A 19,987-nucleotide genomic window follows, 5' to 3' on the forward strand; every position below is an offset into this window, starting at 1 on the left:
GCTCCCAGAAGAGAACACAGCTCTGCTGACGCCTGGAGACCCAGGGAGACCCATTTTGGACGTCTGACCTCCAGGACTGCAAGATAATAAATTTGTGGGGGGTTTTTAACCAGTAGCTCCCTAGTACCATGTTCAGCATTGATAGAAAACTAATAAAGCTTGATCAAGTGATTCTTTTTCATTGGGTTCCTCAGCTTCATCATAAGACATGAAGTCTATCATGTTGCGAACAAGGTTCAGATATTTCACAGGGTGGAGTAAGGGAAATAGCTGAGGCTCTGGCCATCACTGAGACAAATTTTCCTAGTGGTCACAGACACGTTTTTTCACAAACAAAATTCACAACAATAAATTCCCAAAGTCAAATATAAATTTTGTGAGTCTCTGATGTTCTCAATAGCACACACCCATGCCCAGGGGGAAGCAGGACCTGAAGCTAATCATATTTGGAAACTTGTGCATCCCCTACCTTTCCCACCATGGGGCTCACAAGTATTTAGTCTGGGGGTGGGGAGTATCCAGTCTTTATCCAGGGGTTTCAGTTCCAATTTGCAGTATCACATGGACCCCAGATCCCATCTCCTGTCATTATGTGTGGGATGAAACCCAAGTCACTAGCAAGTGGTTCCTGTCTATAGCCAATAACCACCTGCAGGGCAGGAGACGTCAGCCCAGCCCCTTGTTGCTCAGCTTCACTGTTTCTGGCTCCTGCTGATTTCCACTTCTTGCTAGTTCAGCCGTGAATTTATTTTCCTTCCTCCTTTGCTTGCTTCCTTCCACGTTCTTGTAATATTTTATCCAGGGTTTTGGCGTGTTTGTGCTAGAAAGGGCTCCCAATTAGCAAAGTCTGCCATGTCACTGGAACCATAAGTATTTTTACACTTACATAAAGGGCACGTCCTGATGATTTTCCTAATATACATGGATTGCTCCAATGTTGAATTAAAATCTGTAGGAACAGAAAGTTCTGGCTGCTTACAAACAGCTTTCTCAGTGCTTCTATTCATCAACATTTCAAAAGTTTGGGTCCACTCTTGGGTAGGGAGTCAACCTGGGGAAAACACCGGAGGCTATTAACTTGTTGAAGAGGAGGCTGTCACTGGAGGGAAGGACGACTAGTTCACCTGCTCCTGTGAGCTATATAAGAGGCGGAACCTTCCCCAAATCACATCAACTTGGGAGAGTCTCTCCATTCCTGAAGGTGTTCAAGCAAGCCCACCATAGGTATTGAGACCACCAAAATACTGTGAATGAGCAGAAAAATAATGTCTCAGCAACTCAAGTCGCTGTTAGTTGTTCTTTCCTGCATCCTACTAGCTCAGATTCCACTTGTCTGTCTTAATCACTACCTAGAAGATACATTTGTTAGAGAAGCCATGGTGTTTGTGTAGTTTCACCACTTTCTTTTAATCTGAATACCTAAAATCTTTTGGAGTCTAAAACAAGTACAGTCTGGGTAGACAAGAAATGAGCGGATGGTTGTGTGTGTATTGGTGTGTATAAAGAGACTTCCATTGTTATGGCAACCAGCATCCTCAACTGATGCAATCTTATTCCCAATAATACAAGATGTGATTAAAAATTGCCATTGCAGCAAGGAAGGAAAACGTAATGCGTTGACGTGGCAACCGGAATAGTTAAAGTCTGCATAAATTTAAACCTGATGATCACAACAATTTGGGGAATTTGCCTATGCGTAACTAGAGACCCTTTTCACATCTGAACTGGAAGTCAGGAGCGTGGAGCTCTGACCTGTGGCCATGACCTTAGGCCAAATGGACCGCAATGTCCTTTTCTGTAAAATGAAGGATTACATTAAATCATTGGTGTGAGAGAAGGGCCCCGTCTCTGGGCTGTACCAAGTGTTGCCCTGTTTTCGTCTGCGTGCAATAAATCATTAGTCAGTGAACAGATATGTATTGAGCACCCACTCAGTGTCCAGCTCTGGGCTAGGTGCTAGGGATACAAAAACGAATGTTTCCTTCCCTCTTGGAGCTTGCAGTCTCAACTTGTCCAATTATACAAATCTACACGAAGTTACAGATGTGGTATGTGTAAGAAAGAGAAGTATTTTGTGCTACAAGAACCAATAACAGGGAGATGTCACTAGTGAGATAAACCAAGGAAACGGAAGCACAGAGAAGCGGTGACTTGCTCAAGGCAACACCACAACAGGAACCGTTACTGAAAACAGAGACCATGAAGTAATAGTCTTTACAAATGGAGAAAGAGAGGACCAGGAGAATAAAGTGATGTGTCCTAGGTTACACCATCAGTCAATGGCAGTGGGCTCATCCAAACGCAGGTGCGGCTGATGTCTCCCTTTAGGCCAGGCAGGGCCAGGATCAGAGCTCACGCCGCGCGGGCCTCCTTTCTTCTGGTCGCTAGGCCCTTCACCCCTCCTGAGGCAGTTTTCTGACTCTCCTTGTCTCTTCTTCTCCAAGTGGGGGGGCAGGCGCGGTGAGAAGGCGTTGGACAGCGCAGCGACCCGGCCGGGGTGCGTGCAGGAGTCTTTTGTCACTGACCACTCAGCTTGGAGGCCCACCAGGCTCTCACTTGGGCTTGGTGGTCCCCCAGCCCCCCTGCGCGCTGCTGGCTGTGATGCAGGGGATAGTAAGCAGGAAGAATCTCTAGCCGCCTCGCCCGCGCAGCAATCCGACCCCAGAGGGAGGGGACATTAGGCCCACGCGGCCGGGGCCTCGCAGGAAAGCAAGAGGGCGCGGGCGCCTCTGGACCCACGGGCCCGCGTCCCCCAAACCTGCTCGGCGCGCAGTCAGCGCCCGGCATCCTGCAGGGAGGCGGGCCCGCCCCCCTGTGCGCGCAGGCGCGCGCTGCGCTGGGCTCGGACCGCAGCTCGGCGCCGGGAGGGCGCGCGCTGGCCTTGCAGGTAGGCATCCCGCCGGCTGTTGGGCTGGGACCCCGGGGTGCGGAGGCGCCGCCCCAACGGGTCCAGCCCGGCACGAAGAGTCCTCGGGTCTGCGGCCCCGCTGCGTCGCTCCTTCCGAGCGCCTCCGGCGGGGGGCGCGGGCTGGGGAGGAGGTTGGGGAGAGCCGAGTGGAAGGGGTCTGGGAGGAGTGCGGAGGGGCCCGGCGGGTGCGGGGCTGCAGGGCGAGGCGGGCGCATCCACCGTGCTGCTGCTGGCCGCGATCGGGAGGGTGGGGAGGGAGGAGGCTTTGATTTTAGAAAAATGCAGTCAATTAAGAGTTTTTCGTTAATGGAAAAGAGGGTGTAGACGGTGGTTTTCTTAAGAAATGGGTCATTTGGCAAACTTTCTCTTTTCTACCATTAATTTCCGATTTTTATAATGGAAAATTGGATTATTATTGTTTTTTGTAAAAGGAAAGAATAAAAAGAATTCCGCCATTTTGGCGTTTTAAAAAGTAACCGTTCTGCGGGGCTGACGGATCCGTGGCCGCCCCGCCCGCCGCCGTCTATACTAGTCCGGGGAGGATTCGGGAGGCGGGCGGCGGGTCCCGACCCTTGAACTGGCTTTCTCCGCCTCCCGGGTTTCCGCGGCACCTGCGGCGGGGGGCGGCGCCGAGGCCCCAAGTTTGTGGCGCTCAGTCTCTCTGGGGCTCCGAGGGCGTTTTGGGAGTATCGGGGGTGTCTGTCTGGGACGCTAGCTCCCCACCCCCAACACCTAGAACGAGGGCATTTATTGAGCGTCTGTTGTATACGAGGTCTTGAAGGGCAAAGGCTGGGGGGAACCTTGGCCGACAGACCAAGAGATCATAAACACGGGCACATTCATTCAATAAATATTTATTGAGCATCTGCTATGTGCCAAACAGCGCTCCGTGCTGAGGATCCAAGGATCGTTTTAGGTCAGGTTCCCCGGAAACAGACTCAGAGGGAGATGTGAGTGTAGGTGTATTGGAGTGCCCTTGAGGGTATCACCTGCAGGGGAGTGAAGACCGCAGGGTGGTTGGGCAGAGGAAGAAGTTGAACTGCTCATGTAGTCTCAAAGGAGCCCTCAGCCTGTCCCCAGGGAAGCTCTGGAACCGAGATGGCCCAGGAGAGACATCCCAAATTGAGGCAAGGGGGCGGCGCCTTTATACCCCGTATCGACTAGTCAACAGATGGCTGCTTCCAGGAGAGGGCACTTGGGCGAGGCAGCTCCTCTGGCTGAGGGCAATTCGGAGAGAGGCTGACAGCTGAGGACTGCCAATGACAACCTTCACAGTGGCCGGGACCTCCCACTTTATCCCCTCCTCCCCCAGCCTCTGAGCAGCACAGAAGGAGAAAATAGTAGTGTTCTAGCCTAAGGCAAGAATGGTAAGCCATTTATGGCTTTCAGTACCATTTGTTTCTTCTCCATATGTTATTGACCACTCTTTACTCCCAGCTCGCTGATTCATTCATTCCATGACTGTCAGTGCAATATCTGGATCAGGCTCTTGCATGCCAGGTGCTCTGTTCTGGTCCCTGGAGGAGAAAGACATAGATCGTGGTGGAGTGGAGCACACTAGAGGGAGTAATTAACTTTGTTTTGAGAGTGGATTCTAGGAAGACTTCATAGAGTAGGTGTCACTGAAGCTGGATCTTGAAGGATGATTAAAAATTTTCCAGATATATGGGATGTGGAAAGGTACCAAGAAGACAGAACAGAATGTGTAGAGGCCACAGAACTGGCGTTCTGAAGGTGTGACCAGGCTGCAGGGGTAGGTGTGGATGGGTTCCTTGCACCCGGCTCAGGCTTGGGTGCTATCTCAGGCTGGTCATGCTGCCATGTGGACCTAATGGGACGATGCTTATGAAAATGCTGTGTGAGCTACAAATATGGTAGGTAGTAGTGGTAGAGGAGGGGTGAATTCAAATCCAGAGAAGGCAGTTCCCGGCCTAAGGAAAGAACACAGAAAGAGTAGGTGCTGCTAGCCTGGAGCCCACAACCACACGTGATGGGTCCCGACATCACAGGCGCACGGGATCCTCTCCCCTCCTACACATTCAAGGATTTGTCTTCTACAATTATTTTTTTTTCTCCTGCACTGTCAGTTTCTTCCTCTCTGTAAGCTCATCTTCATCAGCTACAAACATGTTGTGGCACCTCCTATTTAAAAAAAACCACCAAAAAAACCCTTCCTTGAGACCACATCAACTCTCCAAGTACCCTCCCCCGTTTCCACGCTCTCCTTCACATCACAGCTCCTGGAAAGAGCTGTTCATCCTGTTGTTTCCACTCTGCTTTCTCCTATTCTCTCTCCTACAAGGACCAACCCTTCTTGTCAGTCTCGCCACCAGAATGTAGACTCCATGGCAGACGTTTTTGTCTGTGTTGTTCACTGACAAATCCAGATATTCTAGAACAGTGCCTGGCACCTCGTAAGTGCTCAATAAATATTGGACTAATTGATGATTTCTCTCTAGAACCCACTCCGGTAGGTTTTTGTGCCCACAGCTCTTCTGAAATGGCTCTTGTCAAGGTTTTTGATGACCTCTTTATTGCTAAAATGGTCGACACTCAGTCCTCATGTGACTGGATGTGTCAGTGGCGTTTAACACCGTTGAGCTGTCCCATCTTCCTGAAAACTTTCCCCCTGTGCCCTCCAGAAGCCCAGACTCTTCTGGATCCCCTCTCACCTCATTGCAGTCTCCTTCTAAGTCTCTTTTGTTCGATCTTCTTCCTCTTCCCAACCTATCAATTTCGGTGAGCTCCAAGGCTCCCCCCATTTCTTTATACTCAAGACCATCTCTACAGGATGGTTTTCAAATTTGTATCTCCAGCCTCAACCTTATCTCTTATTTCTAGAACATAAGCTTCATAAGAGCACTCAGTCTTATATGAGATGGTACTCCCAGAGCACAAATGGTGCTGACACCAAGTTGGCCCTCCAGTGTATGCGGAACAAAGGGCAGCACACCGGAACAGAAGGGTGGTCCTCTCAGCCACTCTTCCTGGACAGACCGGAAACCGGGGAGAGGTTTCGAAACAGAATGGAATTCTTTCAGGAGTGCCCACATTCACTCTTAATGACTGTCAGGGTTTTAAACAAAAGTATTGACTCTGTTTAAAAGAACTAAAAATGGTGCAAGTACTTCAGCTGTGCAAAGCAATATAATTGGAATTGAAATGCAGGGAATTCTATTTTATAATTTAAAAAAAAAGGGAAAACAAACCTTGGTTTGCATGCTGCCTTAATTAATCAGGTTATATTTCTCATCTTTGCCTGCTTGAGTATACACTCTATAATGTAGAGGATGGACCCTGTGTTTTAGGGAAGAAAAGCTGGAAAATAAGTGAATGCGCAAGAACAGCAGGAGGGAGGGCGGGAGAGACAGCACCCATTGCAAGCAAGTGGTTTACATGTTCTTGGCCAGAAGCTACCAAGCTCCCTGGAATTTCTGTTAAAAGGGAGTGGATTGGTAGATATTTGAAAGTGCTGGTATCAAGACTTTACATATTTTTTTATTTATTCTTCACCAAAGCCCTATGAGGTAGATGCCATTACCAGGCTCATTTTACACATGCAGAAACTGAGGCTCAGAGAGGGTAAGCCACTCACTCAGAGTCACAGGTATTAAGTGGTGGAGCTGAGATTCAAACTGTCTTAACTCTGTCTTAAGCCTAGGCCCACCTTCTTTCCCTTAACCTGTATGCCAGAAGCCATTGTCAAGTACTGCTAACACCTTAAACAACCAAGTGTCAATCACTCATACAGTGCTTTTTTTATTATTATTATTATTTAAGACCTTTATTAACAGGTGCTTGCAGTTTGTTGACTTTTTTGAAAAAATCAAGTTGTAAACTTTTATTACAAATTAAAAATGAGGTTCTTAAAAATCTCAACTTGACCAGATATGAAACAATTTAAAAACCTTTAAAAGTGTATTGAGAAAAAACAGGCTTTTTAAAAAAAAAAAAAAAAAACACGTTTGTCATTACCAAAAAGAGACACTCATACGGTGCTTTTTATTAACAAGTTGAAATTACTGAAATCCAACACAAATACTTACTGAGCACCTACTGTGTGCCAGGCACCACTCTAAGTGCTGGGGATAGAGCAGTGTACAAAACAGATAAAGGCTGCGCCCTCATGGAACTTACATTTATGTGGGGACGACTGATCAAACACAAATAAATGAAGATCACTATTGATTATAATGAAGGACATGAAGGAAATGAACACAGTATTGAGATAAGCAGTAGTGGGACGGGGTGAGGGGTGTGCTACTTTAAATTGAATGCTCAGGAAAGACCTCTTCTGAGGAGGTGACCCCTGAGCTGAGGCTTGGAGGATGGGAAGGAGGCAGCCAAGCAGAGAGCTTGGGGAAGAGCATTCCAGGAGGAAGGAACAGCAATGGCAAAGGCTCTGAGGTGGAGACATTTAGTGAAGCAATAGAAGGAAACCAGAGTTTGTGGAGGGTGGAGAACAAGGGGAAGAGTGGTGAGGGATGATGTCAGAGAGGAAGACTTAGGCCAGATTCTATAGGGTAAAGCACTTCGATTTTATTCTAAGGGCAATGGGGAGCCATTGAAGGATTTTAGGTAGAGAAATTATGCGATTCGGTTTACATTTTTAATGCTTTCTCTTACTGGAGAATAGACTATAGAGAGCAAGAGAAGAAGGATCTTGAGATGGCTTAGAAAGCAATTTCTGAAGTCCAGGGAAAACTGATGGTGGTTGGGGCTAGCATGGTGGCAATGAGATGGAGAGAAGTGGTCAGACTTTGAGATGTATTTTGGAGGTAGAGTCGACAGGCCAATTATAGTATATATAAAGTTGTGCTGTGCAGTACAATAACTATGGCCACTGTGGCTGTTTAAATTTAATTTGAAGTAAATAAGATTTAAAATTACGTTTCGCAGTCACACTAGCCACATTTCTAGTGCTCAGGAACTACATGTGGCTAGCAGCTACTGTGCTGGCTGGTGTAGGTATAGGACATTTCCGTCATCATAGAAACTTCTACTGGACAGTGCTGGTAAGGCATCTAGGACAGAGGCCAACACACTTTAGGAGTTAAGTAATAATAGATATTAAGTATATTTGTTATGGCACTAGGTCTTTTTTTTCATATATTTACCTGTTCAACCAACTCTTTATTAAATGCTTTTACCGCCCTTGCTTTATTACAGGAAAATCAGGCACTGCCTGGGTTCTCTGGGCACTCCCTCTTTGCTCTTCAAATGCATGCAGTTGTTCAACAGATGTTGCTGTGCTTGAGGTTGGAGGGAGTGGTGATCAGGAAAGATCACCTCCCAGGAAGATGAACCTGTATGAGTGAAGGAGAACCTGGTACTCGAGGGCTCTGAATCCCCAGAGGGAGAAGGGGTCAAAAAAGAGCGGGGGTCCGGCCCCATGGCCGAGTGGTTAAGTTTGCGTGCTCCGCTTCAGTGGCCCAGGGTTTCGCCAGTTCGGATCCTGGGTGCAGACATGGCACCATTCATCAGGCCATGCTGAGGCGGTGTCCCACATGCCAGAGCCAGAAGGACCTACAACTAGAATATACAACTATGTACTGGGGTGCTTTAAGGAGAAGAAGAAGGAAAAAAAAAAAAAGATTGGCAACAGTTGTTAGCTCAGGTGCTCAGCTTTAAAAAAAAAAAAGAGGGGTGTTTGGCCTTGGCCTGAGGTGTGTCATGAGGACAGCTGGCCAGACAGAACTTGGCCTGAGACATACTCCCCAGAGTCAGTTCTGTATGTCACAGTTTACAAAGCACCCTCACACTTGCTCATCTTAAGGAAACTGGGGAGGTGCAGGGCCTGCGTGACCTGGTTAGAGCTAGTGGCCAGACCGGATGCTGGTCTCCTAAGACACCCTACTCTGCTCAGGCCTGAGGGTTTTCTCTGAGGACGGGCAGCTCCTCCTCAAAGAAGCCGCCTCCCTCCCTGATGGCCCTGATGGCTCTGCTCCGCTTGTAGGCCTACCAGGATGGAGGGGCATGCTGAAATGGAGATGCTGAGGACACTGAAGGGGCCCTCCTCAGGGGAGGTCAGCGTGCACCTGGTGGCCAGAGACAGCCCAGGTTCAGGCCCTCACCTGCCCGCTACTGCCTTCATCATCCCAGGTGGGCCAAGCGAGGGGTCTGGGAGGAGGAGCAGCCCCCATACCTGCCCAAGCAGGTGTGGACCCTAGGGAGGAGATGATACTTTTCACCTGCCCACACCTGCATGGCAGGGTCGGGGCAGGGCCACCAGGCTCACCTGTGTCCTGTCTGTCCGTGTATCTGTTCGCAGCCAGCACGGCCACCCTTGGCCTGTCCAGCAGTGCCCTGGATGTGTCCTGCTTTCCGCGGGAGCCGATCCATGTGGGCGCCCCAGAGCGAGTGGCCGACAGCGTACCTGTCACTGCCACGGTTCTGCCGCAGTTAAGCGCCGGCCCGGCGGCCAGCTCCAGCGCCAGCACAGTGCGGCTCCTGGAGTGGACCGAGGCCGCGGCCCCGCCCCCTGGGAGCGGCCTGCGGGTCAGTGTCTGTGGGGATTGGCGGGGCCCCGCGAGCCGCAGCTGTGGGGCGGGGCCTGCGGGCTCGGAGGCGGGGCCTGAGGCGGAAGGTGGGGGAAGCTGGCGAGATGGAGGACTCTGGGGGTGGGGCTTTGAGTGAGAAACTAGGGGCGTGGCTTGGAGCGAAGCGCTCTGAGGACAAGGGCATGTGGGGACCTAGGGGCGTGGTTTGTGGGGAATGGGACCTGGGGGCGTGGCTTGGAGAGGGACGCCCTGGGATGGGGCTTTAGGGACGTGGCTTGCAGTGAGGCGCCCTGGAGCCCAGGCCCGCGGGAGTCTGAGGGCGTGGCTTGAGGTGGGCACCCAGGGGCGGGGTCTTGCTGGCTGCTGGGGGCGTGGCCTGGAGTAAGGCGGCAGGAGGGAAACAGTGTCGACGGGGAGTGGTTCAAGGGCTGGCAGGGGAGTCGCGGTCCTCAGACCCTCCCGCGCTCCAGTTCCGGATCAGCGAGTACGCGCCGCTGAACATGGTGGGAGCGGAGCAGCCCCCGAGCCCCGAGCTGCGGCAGGAAGGCGTGGCCGAGTACGAAAATGGCGAGGCCCCAGCAGGAGGTGGCGATGCGGGCACCCACCAGCCTGGTAAGAGCCCCAGGCCGCGAGCCGAATCCTTGAGCCGGTGGGGCGAGGCCTGAGCTCCCGGTGGAGCCTTGGTAGGGGGGCGTGGCCCGGGTTCTGCAGGTGCGCCCAGGGGTTGGTCCTCAGGTGGAGAAGGACCTGACGAGGTGTGACCAAGGTGAGGCCGGGCCTGAGGGGACGTGGGCTCCAGGGTGGGCGGAACCTGGGTGTGGCTGTGATGGGGTGGGACGTCTCAGGCCCTTTTGGCCCCCACAGCGGACCTCCCCCAGGACCCTCCAGAAGATCCCCCTCAGGACCCCCCAGAGGATGATGGCACCTGTCAGTGCCAGGCTTGCGGGCCTCAACCAGGCACCGGTCCAGATGCTGGTTCCTCCAGTGATGGCTGCCCCCCGCTGTACCAGGAGCGGTAAGGGGGCGGGGGGCGAGGAGGGGAGGGTGGTGGAGGGAGGCAGCCCTACTTGCTCTGCATTCAGGCCCCAAAGCTCCATTCCTGTTCAGGACTTAGGACAGGGGCTGGGGGGGTGCAGGGCGGGTGTTCTTTCCTCAGGCTGCCCCTCCCTCAGGTCAGTCATAGTGGAGAACTCCTCAGGCCAGAACTCCTCCTGTGCCAGCACTTCTGAGCTCCTCAAACCCATGAAGAAGAGGAAGCACAGGGAATACCAGAGCCCATCAGAGGAGGAGTCCGAGCCAGAGGCCATGGTAGGAAGAGGGCAGGGGGAGGGAAGGGGGAGGCTGGAGGCTGTACCCCAATTCCCACTATCTCCTCCATTAATCCAGGTCTTGGGGCTGGGCCAGAGAAGACACATAATAACTCATATTTTGGAGTCCCATCCAGAGTCAGGTCCTGTACTTGATTGGAGGAAAATGGATGAATCACCCTCCTGCTTTTCTGGAGCTCCCATCTCGGTCTAGTGTCAGGGCTAAGTCACATTCACATGAACTGACACCCGAGTAGATGTGCAGGCAGGCAGGAAGCTCCGCCACGGGAGCCCAGTCACTAGGCCAGAGGCCAGGGAGCAGAGGCCTCTAGTTGCAGAGAAGCTGGAAGAGACAGAGCATGAAAGTTCCAGTGAGCAGGTAAAATCAGCACAGAGCAGATATTTGTGTCCTCAGTTTCCCCACCTGGGAAAGAGGAGAACTGTAGTCAAGCTGTGTAACTAGGCGGCATAGGCTCATGTGAGTCTGTGACCAAGCGGTAGAGAGTTGTCTGCTGGGGCTATGTTCCTGCTGGTGGCCTAGAAGAAATTCCACCTGCTTGGGGCAGAACACCATGTGGCCAGAGAGCCAAGCAGGGGCCAGGAATAGGGGCTGGGGCTTCACCCCAAGCCACGAGGACAGGAAGCTGGGATCAGGCTTGCCTTCCACAGGAGAAGCAAGAAGAAGGAAAAGATCCAGAGGGACAGCCCACCGCCAGCACCCCAGAAAGTGAGGAGTGGAGCAGCAGCCAGCCTGGTATGGTGGCCTGGGTATATATATTCTTGTGATGTGTGTACACACCTTTGGAGGGGTGAGGCTGGGAGTGTGAGTTATGGTTGTGATGGTGTGTGGTACCTATATAGATGAGCGTGCGTTAGTGTGTTTGTATAAGAGGACGAGAGAGAGACAAGGTTTCTGGTTTGTGCATTAGTGTATGTGTGTTCTTGGGGGTTACAGCATGTGTGTGTTTATCCTCTATTATCCAGTTGTGAGTAGGCCTCACTGCCAGGCTCAGTATCCCAAGACTTGAGCAACCTTTAGTAGCACCACATGGCATTGCTTCCCTTTGGTGCTGTGAACAAGTTCTTACTGGTCATTAATCTGACCCTGGGCCGCCATTCTGACCCTTTGGTTTGTTCCATTTTCTAAGAAAAATGGGACAAAGATCATTGATAGTCAGCTTTGGTCCTCAGGTCTTCTTCGTTATCATCTCCACATTCCCCTGTGATAACAGTCAACTGGAGCTAAGTAGCTTTACCACACTTGTAATCACCTAGATACTGTGTAGCACTTTGTTTAATGTCTGTCTACCTCCCTCAAAACAATCTGTTTTATTAATCATTGTATGCCTGGTGCTTAGTCTTATCACACACGGAGACTGATGTGGAGTAAACTCTCAATAAATGTTTGTTCAGTAGAGGAATGGATGAGTTGTATGTTGGTGGTTCCTCTTGGACCATGGCTCAGTTGCATGAGTCACTGTCTTTCTTGTCCTAGAGAGAGCCAGAGGGTGAGCCCAGTTCTTGGGATATCATTCTGCCTTGATGGATCCAGTGCCAGCCAGAGGAGCCCAATCTGTGTCCAGGGCTCAAAACCCTATAGTGCCTGTTCCCCCTTCCGCCCAGTACAGCCAAACCAGATTTCCACTCTCACCCAAAGCTGTCACATTCAAAGACAAAGGCTTAGCTCTCAATAGCTTATGACCTCTTAAGACTTACGCAGAGGAAGGAAATGGTGTCTAACTACTGTTGACTCAACTGCTCTGTCTTACTTAGATTCATAAATCAGCATGCTCTGGCTGGGTCCTGTTGACCAGTACAAAGTTGTCTTTTGATTCATAGCACTCACCCTCTCAACTGTGAACACTGGTATAGCATTGGTTTCTGGATGTTTTCCCCCTTCTGCCTTTTTCTCTTTTTTCAAGAGAAGAAACTCTATCAGTAGACAAGAGTTTGCATTTATGGCTAAAAATTTTCCATTCATTTTCTGGGTCTTTTGGCAGAAAAGTCTGGGGTTAGGGATGGGGGTGGCAGGGTTGCTTGAGTGTCCTGTGTGTGTGTGGAGAATCTGTTTTAGCTACACTCTTTGGCAGTTTGATGGCCAGCTATTGGGTTCATATTCTACACACCTGATATATCTGGTCCTGATGCAGTGTTCCAGTAGTTTAAGAGTTAGAACCACATAACTCATGTACATACTCAGGCCTTCTCTCTCATATATCTCCTTCACCTTTTCAACAGCTATTTGTGTGAAAGATCATTTTCTAACACACCATTGCAAAAGTCTTTACAATTTGTTTAGTCATGAATAGCTATTCTGAGAATTTTAACAGTTACTGATGTTCTCATGTCATCTCTCATTCTGCCCACATCCAGATCAAGTATCTACAGTGGCACTCTTCAGGATCAACATGGTACAGCCTTTTCAGATTCAGAGCAATCCTACAAGCATCCTGTTCTGTTTCCTTATAGTTACCTTAGACATACATGTTTGCCCATTTTTAATTGGGTTATCTTCTTACTTATCTTAATTATTACTTATTAATTCTTTATATATTCTAGATACAAGTCCTTTGTCAGATGTATATATTACAAATATTTTCTCCCAGTCTGTGGCTTGCTTTTTTTCCCTAAATGATGTCTTTTGAGGAGCTGAAAGTTTTCATTTTGCTGATGTCCAATTTATAAACTTTACAGTTAGTGTCGTTTTGAAACAGCTTTATTGAGATATAATTCACGTACCATACAATTCTCCCATTTGAAGTGTACAGCTCACTGGTTTTTAGTCTATCCACGCAGTTGTATAACTATCACCACAATCAATTTTAGAACATTTTCATGACTCCAAAAAGAAACCCTGTGCCCGTTAGCTGTCATCTCCCCAAACTACCAATTCCCCTCCAGCCCTAGGCAACCACCGATCTACTTTCCATGTATATGGATTTGCCTATTTTGGACATTTCATATAAATGGGCTCATATAATACATGGTCCTTTATGACTGACTTCTTTCACTTAGTACAGTGTGTTCAGGTTTTATCCATGTTGTAGCACACATCAGTACTTCATCCTTTTTTATTGCTGAGTAATATTTCATTGTGAGGATATATCACATTTTCTTTATCAGTTGATGAATATGTGGGTTGCTTCCATTTGGGGACTATGAATGATGCTGATATGAACATTTGTGAACACGTTTTTGTGTGGATGGAAGTTTTCATCTTTCTTGTGTATATGCCTAGGACTGGAATTGCTGGGTCATAAGGTAACTCTATGTTTAGCCTTTTAAGGAACTGCTAGATTGTTTTCCAAAGTGACTGCGCCATTTTATGTTCCCAGCAGCAGTGTATGAGGGTTCCAGTTTATCCACCTCCTCCAACGCTTGTTATTATCTGTTGTGTTTTTTTTATGCTTTTTGGGGGGGTAAGTGAGAAAGATTGGCCCTGAGATAGCATCCATTGCCAATCTTCCTCTTTTCTTTTTTCCTCCCCAAAGCCCCAGTACATAGTTGTATATGCTAGTTGTAAGTCCTTCTAGTTCTTCAATGTGGGATGCAGCACAGCATGGCTTGATGAGTGGTGTGTATGTCTGTGCCCAGCATCCGAACCAGCGAACTCTGGGCTGCCGAAGCGGAGTGCACAAACTTAACCACTGTGCCACCAGGCTGGCCCCTGTCTTTTTTATCATAGCCACCCCAGTGGGTCTGAAGTGGTATTTTATTGTGGTTTTGATTTGTGTTTCCCTGATGGCTACTGATGCTGAGCATCTGTTCATGTGCTTATTGGCAATTTGCATATTTTCTTTGGAGAAACATCTATTCAGATCCTTGCCATTTTCTAATTGGGTATAGGAAACATTTTATGTTGAAATACAAAGAGTGCTATACAGAGTTGGGGAACAAATTGAGAATATGAATGTGTGATTCAGTATAAAACATTGATCAGTTATAAGGGTCCCTTCTTAACTGAGGTCCCTAATCTAAATTCACATGCAAAATTCTGTGAATTGTTCATTGTTCTCGGGAGATGGTCCATGACTTTTATTTGATTTTCAAAAGGGTCTATTTATACTTCTTAGAAACCTTAATGGCTTTAATAGCTCTCACTGGGTAAACAATAGACCATAGCATTATGGAGCCCAGCCTCTTCAGTTTGGTGTTCCCAGGCATAGATCCCTATAAGGCACATGCTGAACACAAGTACCAGGCTCTTGATTAAATTTTCTGTGTCTTAAAATTAACTGATTATGAGTTGGCTAACCATGCTCTATAAGAAGTAGGTAAATACAGAGATGTATCTGTAGCAAATTTAAGACAAAAAGACCCAGCACATGGTGGCACCCTGATGACTGCTTGTAATCAGTTGTTCTTGGACCTTGGCATTCTATTCTTCTCTGTACATTTTCTGTCTGTCCTTTGTAGACCTTTGTAGCCAGAACTCTAGCCTGGCTAGAACCATTAGTTCGTGAATTGTCTCAACTGAAATGACTGAAACCATGCTGAAGAAGCTTCCTGAGAGAGTGAGCAGAAAGAGGGAAAATGAGAGGGAAGTACTGTATTAATTTCTAGGGATCCAGCATTGAGGAGCAGGGTTGGGGTCAGGGAAAGAAGAAACAGTGATGGAAATAGAAGAGGAGGAAGATAGAGCTAAGAGAGTGAAGCAAGAAGGAAATGCTGAGATGGAATGGGTGGTTGGGAGCACACAGACATTGAGAGAGTTGAGGAATGAGAAAAGGTCATTGGATTGTGGCCCTGGTGACTCAAGAGAGCAATTTCACTAGTGCATACAGGTAGGCATGAGGCTAGGTGATGCAGAAGATAATCCGTCAAAAGGATGTAAAGTTCTTCGTAATATCCCCTTACGTTTTTAAAGTCTGCAGGATATGTAGTGATAGCCCCCTTTTTTATTTCTCTTATTATTACATGTGGCTTCTTTCTTTGTTTCTTTTTTTCCCCAGCCTTAGTGAGATATAATTGTCCTATAACATCGTGTAAGTTTAAGGGGTACAATATGTTGATTTGATGTACTTATATATATATTTTTTTTTTGAGGAAGATTAGCCCTGAGCTAACTACTGCCAATCTTCTTCTTGTTTTTGCTGAGGAAGACTGGCCCTGAGCTAGCGTCCATGCCCATCTTCCTCTATTTTATACGTGGGACACCTACCACAGCACGGCTTTTTGCCAAGTGGTGCCATGTTCGCACCTGGGATCCGAACCCGCAAACCCTGGGCTGAGAAGCAGAATGTGCAAACTTAACCACTGTGCCACCTGGCCGGCCCCTCATGTACTTATATATTGCGAAATGATTACACCATACAATAACCTGCATTATGTCACATAATTACCATTTCTTTTTTGTGGTGAGAACATTTAAGATTTACTCTGTTAGCAACTTTCAAGTTTATAATATAGTATTATTGACTAAAATCACTATGCTGTCCATTAGATCCCCAGCACTTATTCTTCTCGTAACTGGAAGTTTGTATTCTTTGACCAATATCTCCCCTTTTCCCCCACCCCTTCTTTTTGTTTCTTAATCAGTCTTGCCAGAGCCTTATTAATTTTATTTGTCTTGTCTTTTTTATTTCCTTTCTTTGATTTTCTTTGGGTTTACTTTACTCCTATTTTTCTAACTTCATGAGACAGATTAATTTTAATTTTCAGATTTAATTAATTTCCGCCTTCCTTCTTTTCTAATATGTTCGTTTAAGGCTATCATTTCCCTCTAAACACTGCTTTGGCTGCATCCCACAGTTTTTGATGTATAGTATTTCCATTATTGTTCTTTTATTCACCAAACACTAAGTGCCTACTGTGTACCAGGCACTGGGCTAAGAGTTTAGAGTAAGCAAAACACAATACCAGCCCTTAAAGAGCTCATAATCTCATTGCAGAGAGAGAGAGGTGTAAACAGGTAGTTATTATGTAATAGTGTAATAAGTATTTAATTTAAGGTCTGTAGGTTCAAAAGACTGTCACAGAACAAACTCTGCCTCGTGTAGTCAAGGAAGACTTCATGGGATATGTGGGGTGACATTCCATCCATCCATCCATCCGTGCATCCATCCATCCCTCTAGTCATTCATTTAGTAAACATTTGTTGAGCACGTGTTCTGGATAAAACCCTATGCTAGGTGCCAGAGCTGTGGCTGGGTCCTGAAGGATGAAAGAAAGATAGGATGGGATAGGGTAGCGTAAGATCTTTGAGGCAGAGGGATCAACGTGTGCAAAGGCAGAGAAGCACACAGGGGCATGGAGATGTGTGATGAGGCTAGCGTGTATGCTGTGGAAAGATGTCTGGATTTTTGTCTTTTGGTCAGAACTCAGAAGCCATTGTGGACCTTAAAGCAAAGAAATAACAAACCAGTTTTTATTTTAGAGATATTCTGGCAATAGACTGGATCTGAGGCAGAGAGATCAGTTCAGTGGCTCTTGGACTGGCTCAAAGAAAGAAGGACAGTGACTGTGGAGAGGTGGAGACAGATTCAAGAGATACCCAGGAGAGGGAGTAAACAGGACTCCGACTAAAGGATCCTGGGAAGTAAAAAGAGAGACATAAAAGATCCCTTCCGAGTTTTTGGTTTGTGTGACTGGCTGAATGGATGGTGGTGCCATGGACTCGGGTAGAGAATACCAAAAGGGGCACAGACTTTGGCAGAGAAGTTACAAAATTTAGCTTTCAACAGCCTGAGCTTGCTGAAGGAAGTGCTAGGCTAAGGAAGCATGTAGCCCAAGGAAGCAGAAATAAGCAAAGGAGCATTTCTGGATGGCAAGAGAGGATCAGTGCCACAGCTAGCCTGTGTGGTGCCTTTGCACAAATTGTGAAATCGTACCCCTTCTGAGCAGACCAATTAGAAAAAGGCAACCTTTCTTCATAGTAGACTCAGCCTTGCAAGGACCCCACACTGGATTTCAACCCTCATCATGCTCTTGGCTGGGCATCTGTGTACAGTGCACAAGCTGCACTACCATCCACAGGAGCTTTGGGACTTACTTGGGGTTGGGGATGTGCCTAAAGGCTCAGCCCCTTGTTCACCCTGGAAAAAGCAGGGAAACTGAAGGAGGCTGGAGGCTTGGTCAGGGAGGGAATCTCGTTATTACTAAAAGGTTTAGTGGTCAGGTCTGTCTCCAGTGGATGACATTAATCTCTTTTCTTATCTGTGAAAAGGATTGCTAGAGCCCTACCTATCACCTCAAGACATTGTGAGGATTAAAAGATATCATGTATGTGAAGTCTCTAAGATATCCCTGACCTCCGGTTTCTGGTACCAGCCATGGCACACAGGAGGTACCAATTAATGGTAAAAGGAATGGTTAAGGTAAAAGAATGTGGTGTGTGATGGTGAACTGTAAAGACTGTATATTTCGTATGTGGTATGACCAGTGAGAACTCCAGATAATGAAGGCCCAGGGAGGGAAGTGGCAGGGATGGGCGATGGGAAGGTAAGGGATGGCAAAGGAAGAGGTCAGCGGGCTCTGCTGTGGCATGGGGGGTCTTAGAGCTTAGCCATGTTTGAGTATGGCTAAAGGGAGATGATCTTGGAGTTAAGAGTCAAGGAGAGGCAGGGGCCCGGCCCGGTGGCGCAGCGGTTAAGTGCGCACATTCCACTTCTCAGCGGCCCAGGGTTTGCCAGTTCAGATCCCGGGTGCAGACATGGCACTGCTTGGCACGCCATGCATCCCACGTATAGAGTAGAGGAAGATGGGAACGGATGTTAGCTCAGGGCCAGGCTTCCTCAGCAAAAAAAGAGGAGGACTGGCAGTAGTTAGCTCAGGGCTAGTCTTCCTCAAGAAAAAAAAAAAAAAAAGAGTCAAGGAGAGGCAGAGGTGCCTGAGATGAGAAATCTGACAAGTAGCTTATGTTATGGTTTGGGAAGAGTGAGGCAAAAAGAAGAATGCCATCTAGGCAGAAAGAGATGGGTATTGGGAAGGGCTTGTAATAGTAGTGATGATTTGGAAAAAGTAAAGCAGTAGTATGCAGGATGATGTGGAATTCCAGTGCAAGATACAGCAAGATGATGCTCACCCTGGCATCCTGAAGCCTACTCTCTCTCTCTCCCTTCCCCTGCTCAGTGAGTCTGAATGAAGACTGAGTGGAAGAACTGAGGGTTTCTTGAGGGAACATAGTAGGTGATTTGTTCTAAGGGACAATCCGGGTTTCACTCAGCACAAAGGACAGCAGGAAGAGATGTGCTCTAGGTCGGTGTGTCGGCATGGGTCTCAGAGAGTTTGGTGGCTTGGTTGATCAGTTGATGAAGGAAATACTTACTTTGACCCAACTGGGTCAGACGTTTGGGATCTCAAGGTTCAGTACAGTGACGGGGGCATTTTGGCAGCTGCTAGACAGACGCTTATAGCCACTTAGGTTCCAACTAAAGAAAAAAGCTTCTTCCTGAGTAACAAATCACTCCAAACCCGAATATTGGGGGCAGTAGGCAAGTGAGCCAGAGCAAGGCAGAGCTAGAATCCAGATCAGACTTCGTGGAGACCTAGGGAGGACCAGTAACACGAGTCCAGCGCTTTGTATTTCATAAGGATCTGTTACTCACAGCATCTTACTCCTCATAATGACCCTCTGTGGTAGGTGAAGTTACCTGCATTTTACAGAAAACAAAACTGAGACATAGGAGTTCCTAGAAGAAGCTGGACGTGTTTACCCAAGGGATATGAATTGACTTTTCCAAGTTGTCACCTCTTTAATTGTCTGTGGCCTTTGGTTGAAGGCAGCTCAGGCTGACCTTATGGGACTACCTTACATGTCACCAGCTATTCTAGCCTTTAAGGAGTGTTTCTTCTCTGTGCTGGAGGCCAGGACTCCATCTCAGGCTAAATTGAAGGTCCCGCAGGGGAATCCATCGCCCCCTCCCCAGGACCCGGACAACTGAGGGCTGTAGGCCCTGACGACCGTGTGTGCGTGTGCATGTCTGGGAGGGCTGTGCAATCAATCTCTACTCTGTGGGCTCACCACACACACAATGTGCATTTGTGTTTCTGGGTGTCCCTGTAAGTCTTCAGAAGAAAAGTCAAAAAAAGAGAATTTCTTCTTTCTACGTGTCCTCTCTTCTCTGTTTCTGCTTCTTTTCCCATTTTCTCTCTCATTTCTCGTTCTCCTCTTCTTTCCCTGTGAGCTTAGGTGGTGCTGTGATTAAGTCCTCTCGCTCAGGACTTGTCACTCAGCTCTGCCAGAGGACAGGGTCCCTCTGAGGCTGACGCTTCATAACCTCAGTTAGTTGCTGCATAATCCAGAGTTCTGCTGACAGCCGCTTGGAGTTGGG

The 19,987-nt window shown here is 48.1% G+C and overlaps 1 protein-coding gene and 1 long non-coding RNA gene across 9 annotated transcripts in view; one reads left to right on the top strand and one right to left on the bottom strand.

Annotated features, from left to right (window-relative positions):
• The first annotated feature begins 2,739 nt into the window (after positions 1–2,739).
• LOC103548189 (L3MBTL histone methyl-lysine binding protein 1) overlaps positions 2,740–19,987 on the top strand; it is a 68,114-nt gene continuing 50,866 nt past the window's right edge. For 5 of the 8 annotated variants that reach the window (XM_070589265.1, XM_070589266.1, XM_070589267.1 and 2 more), the window contains exons 1-8: positions 2,740–2,887; positions 8,078–8,237; positions 8,865–9,010; positions 9,180–9,406; positions 9,879–10,020; positions 10,273–10,423; positions 10,581–10,716; positions 11,385–11,469. In XM_070589265.1, coding sequence (XP_070445366.1) covers positions 8,875–9,010; positions 9,180–9,406; positions 9,879–10,020; positions 10,273–10,423; positions 10,581–10,716; positions 11,385–11,469 — 877 coding nt within the window. In that variant the 5' untranslated portion in view covers positions 2,740–2,887; positions 8,078–8,237; positions 8,865–8,874. Of the gene's footprint in view, positions 2,888–8,077; positions 8,238–8,864; positions 9,011–9,179; positions 9,407–9,672; positions 10,021–10,272; positions 10,424–10,580; positions 10,717–11,384; positions 11,470–19,987 lie in introns of those variants that run through there. The other 3 variants (XM_070589271.1, XM_070589273.1, XM_070589275.1) reach the window with 2 other exon arrangements.
• On the bottom strand, positions 4,261–9,285 carry LOC139078240 (uncharacterized). Its single transcript, XR_011531115.1, has 2 exons — positions 9,147–9,285; positions 4,261–4,425 (listed from the first exon to the last, which is right to left on the bottom strand). It is a non-coding gene; the product is annotated as an uncharacterized lncRNA (long non-coding RNA).

This window comes from Equus przewalskii, chromosome 21, assembly GCF_037783145.1.
Source record: "Equus przewalskii isolate Varuska chromosome 21, EquPr2, whole genome shotgun sequence".
NCBI classification, from domain to species: domain Eukaryota; kingdom Metazoa; phylum Chordata; class Mammalia; order Perissodactyla; family Equidae; genus Equus; species Equus przewalskii.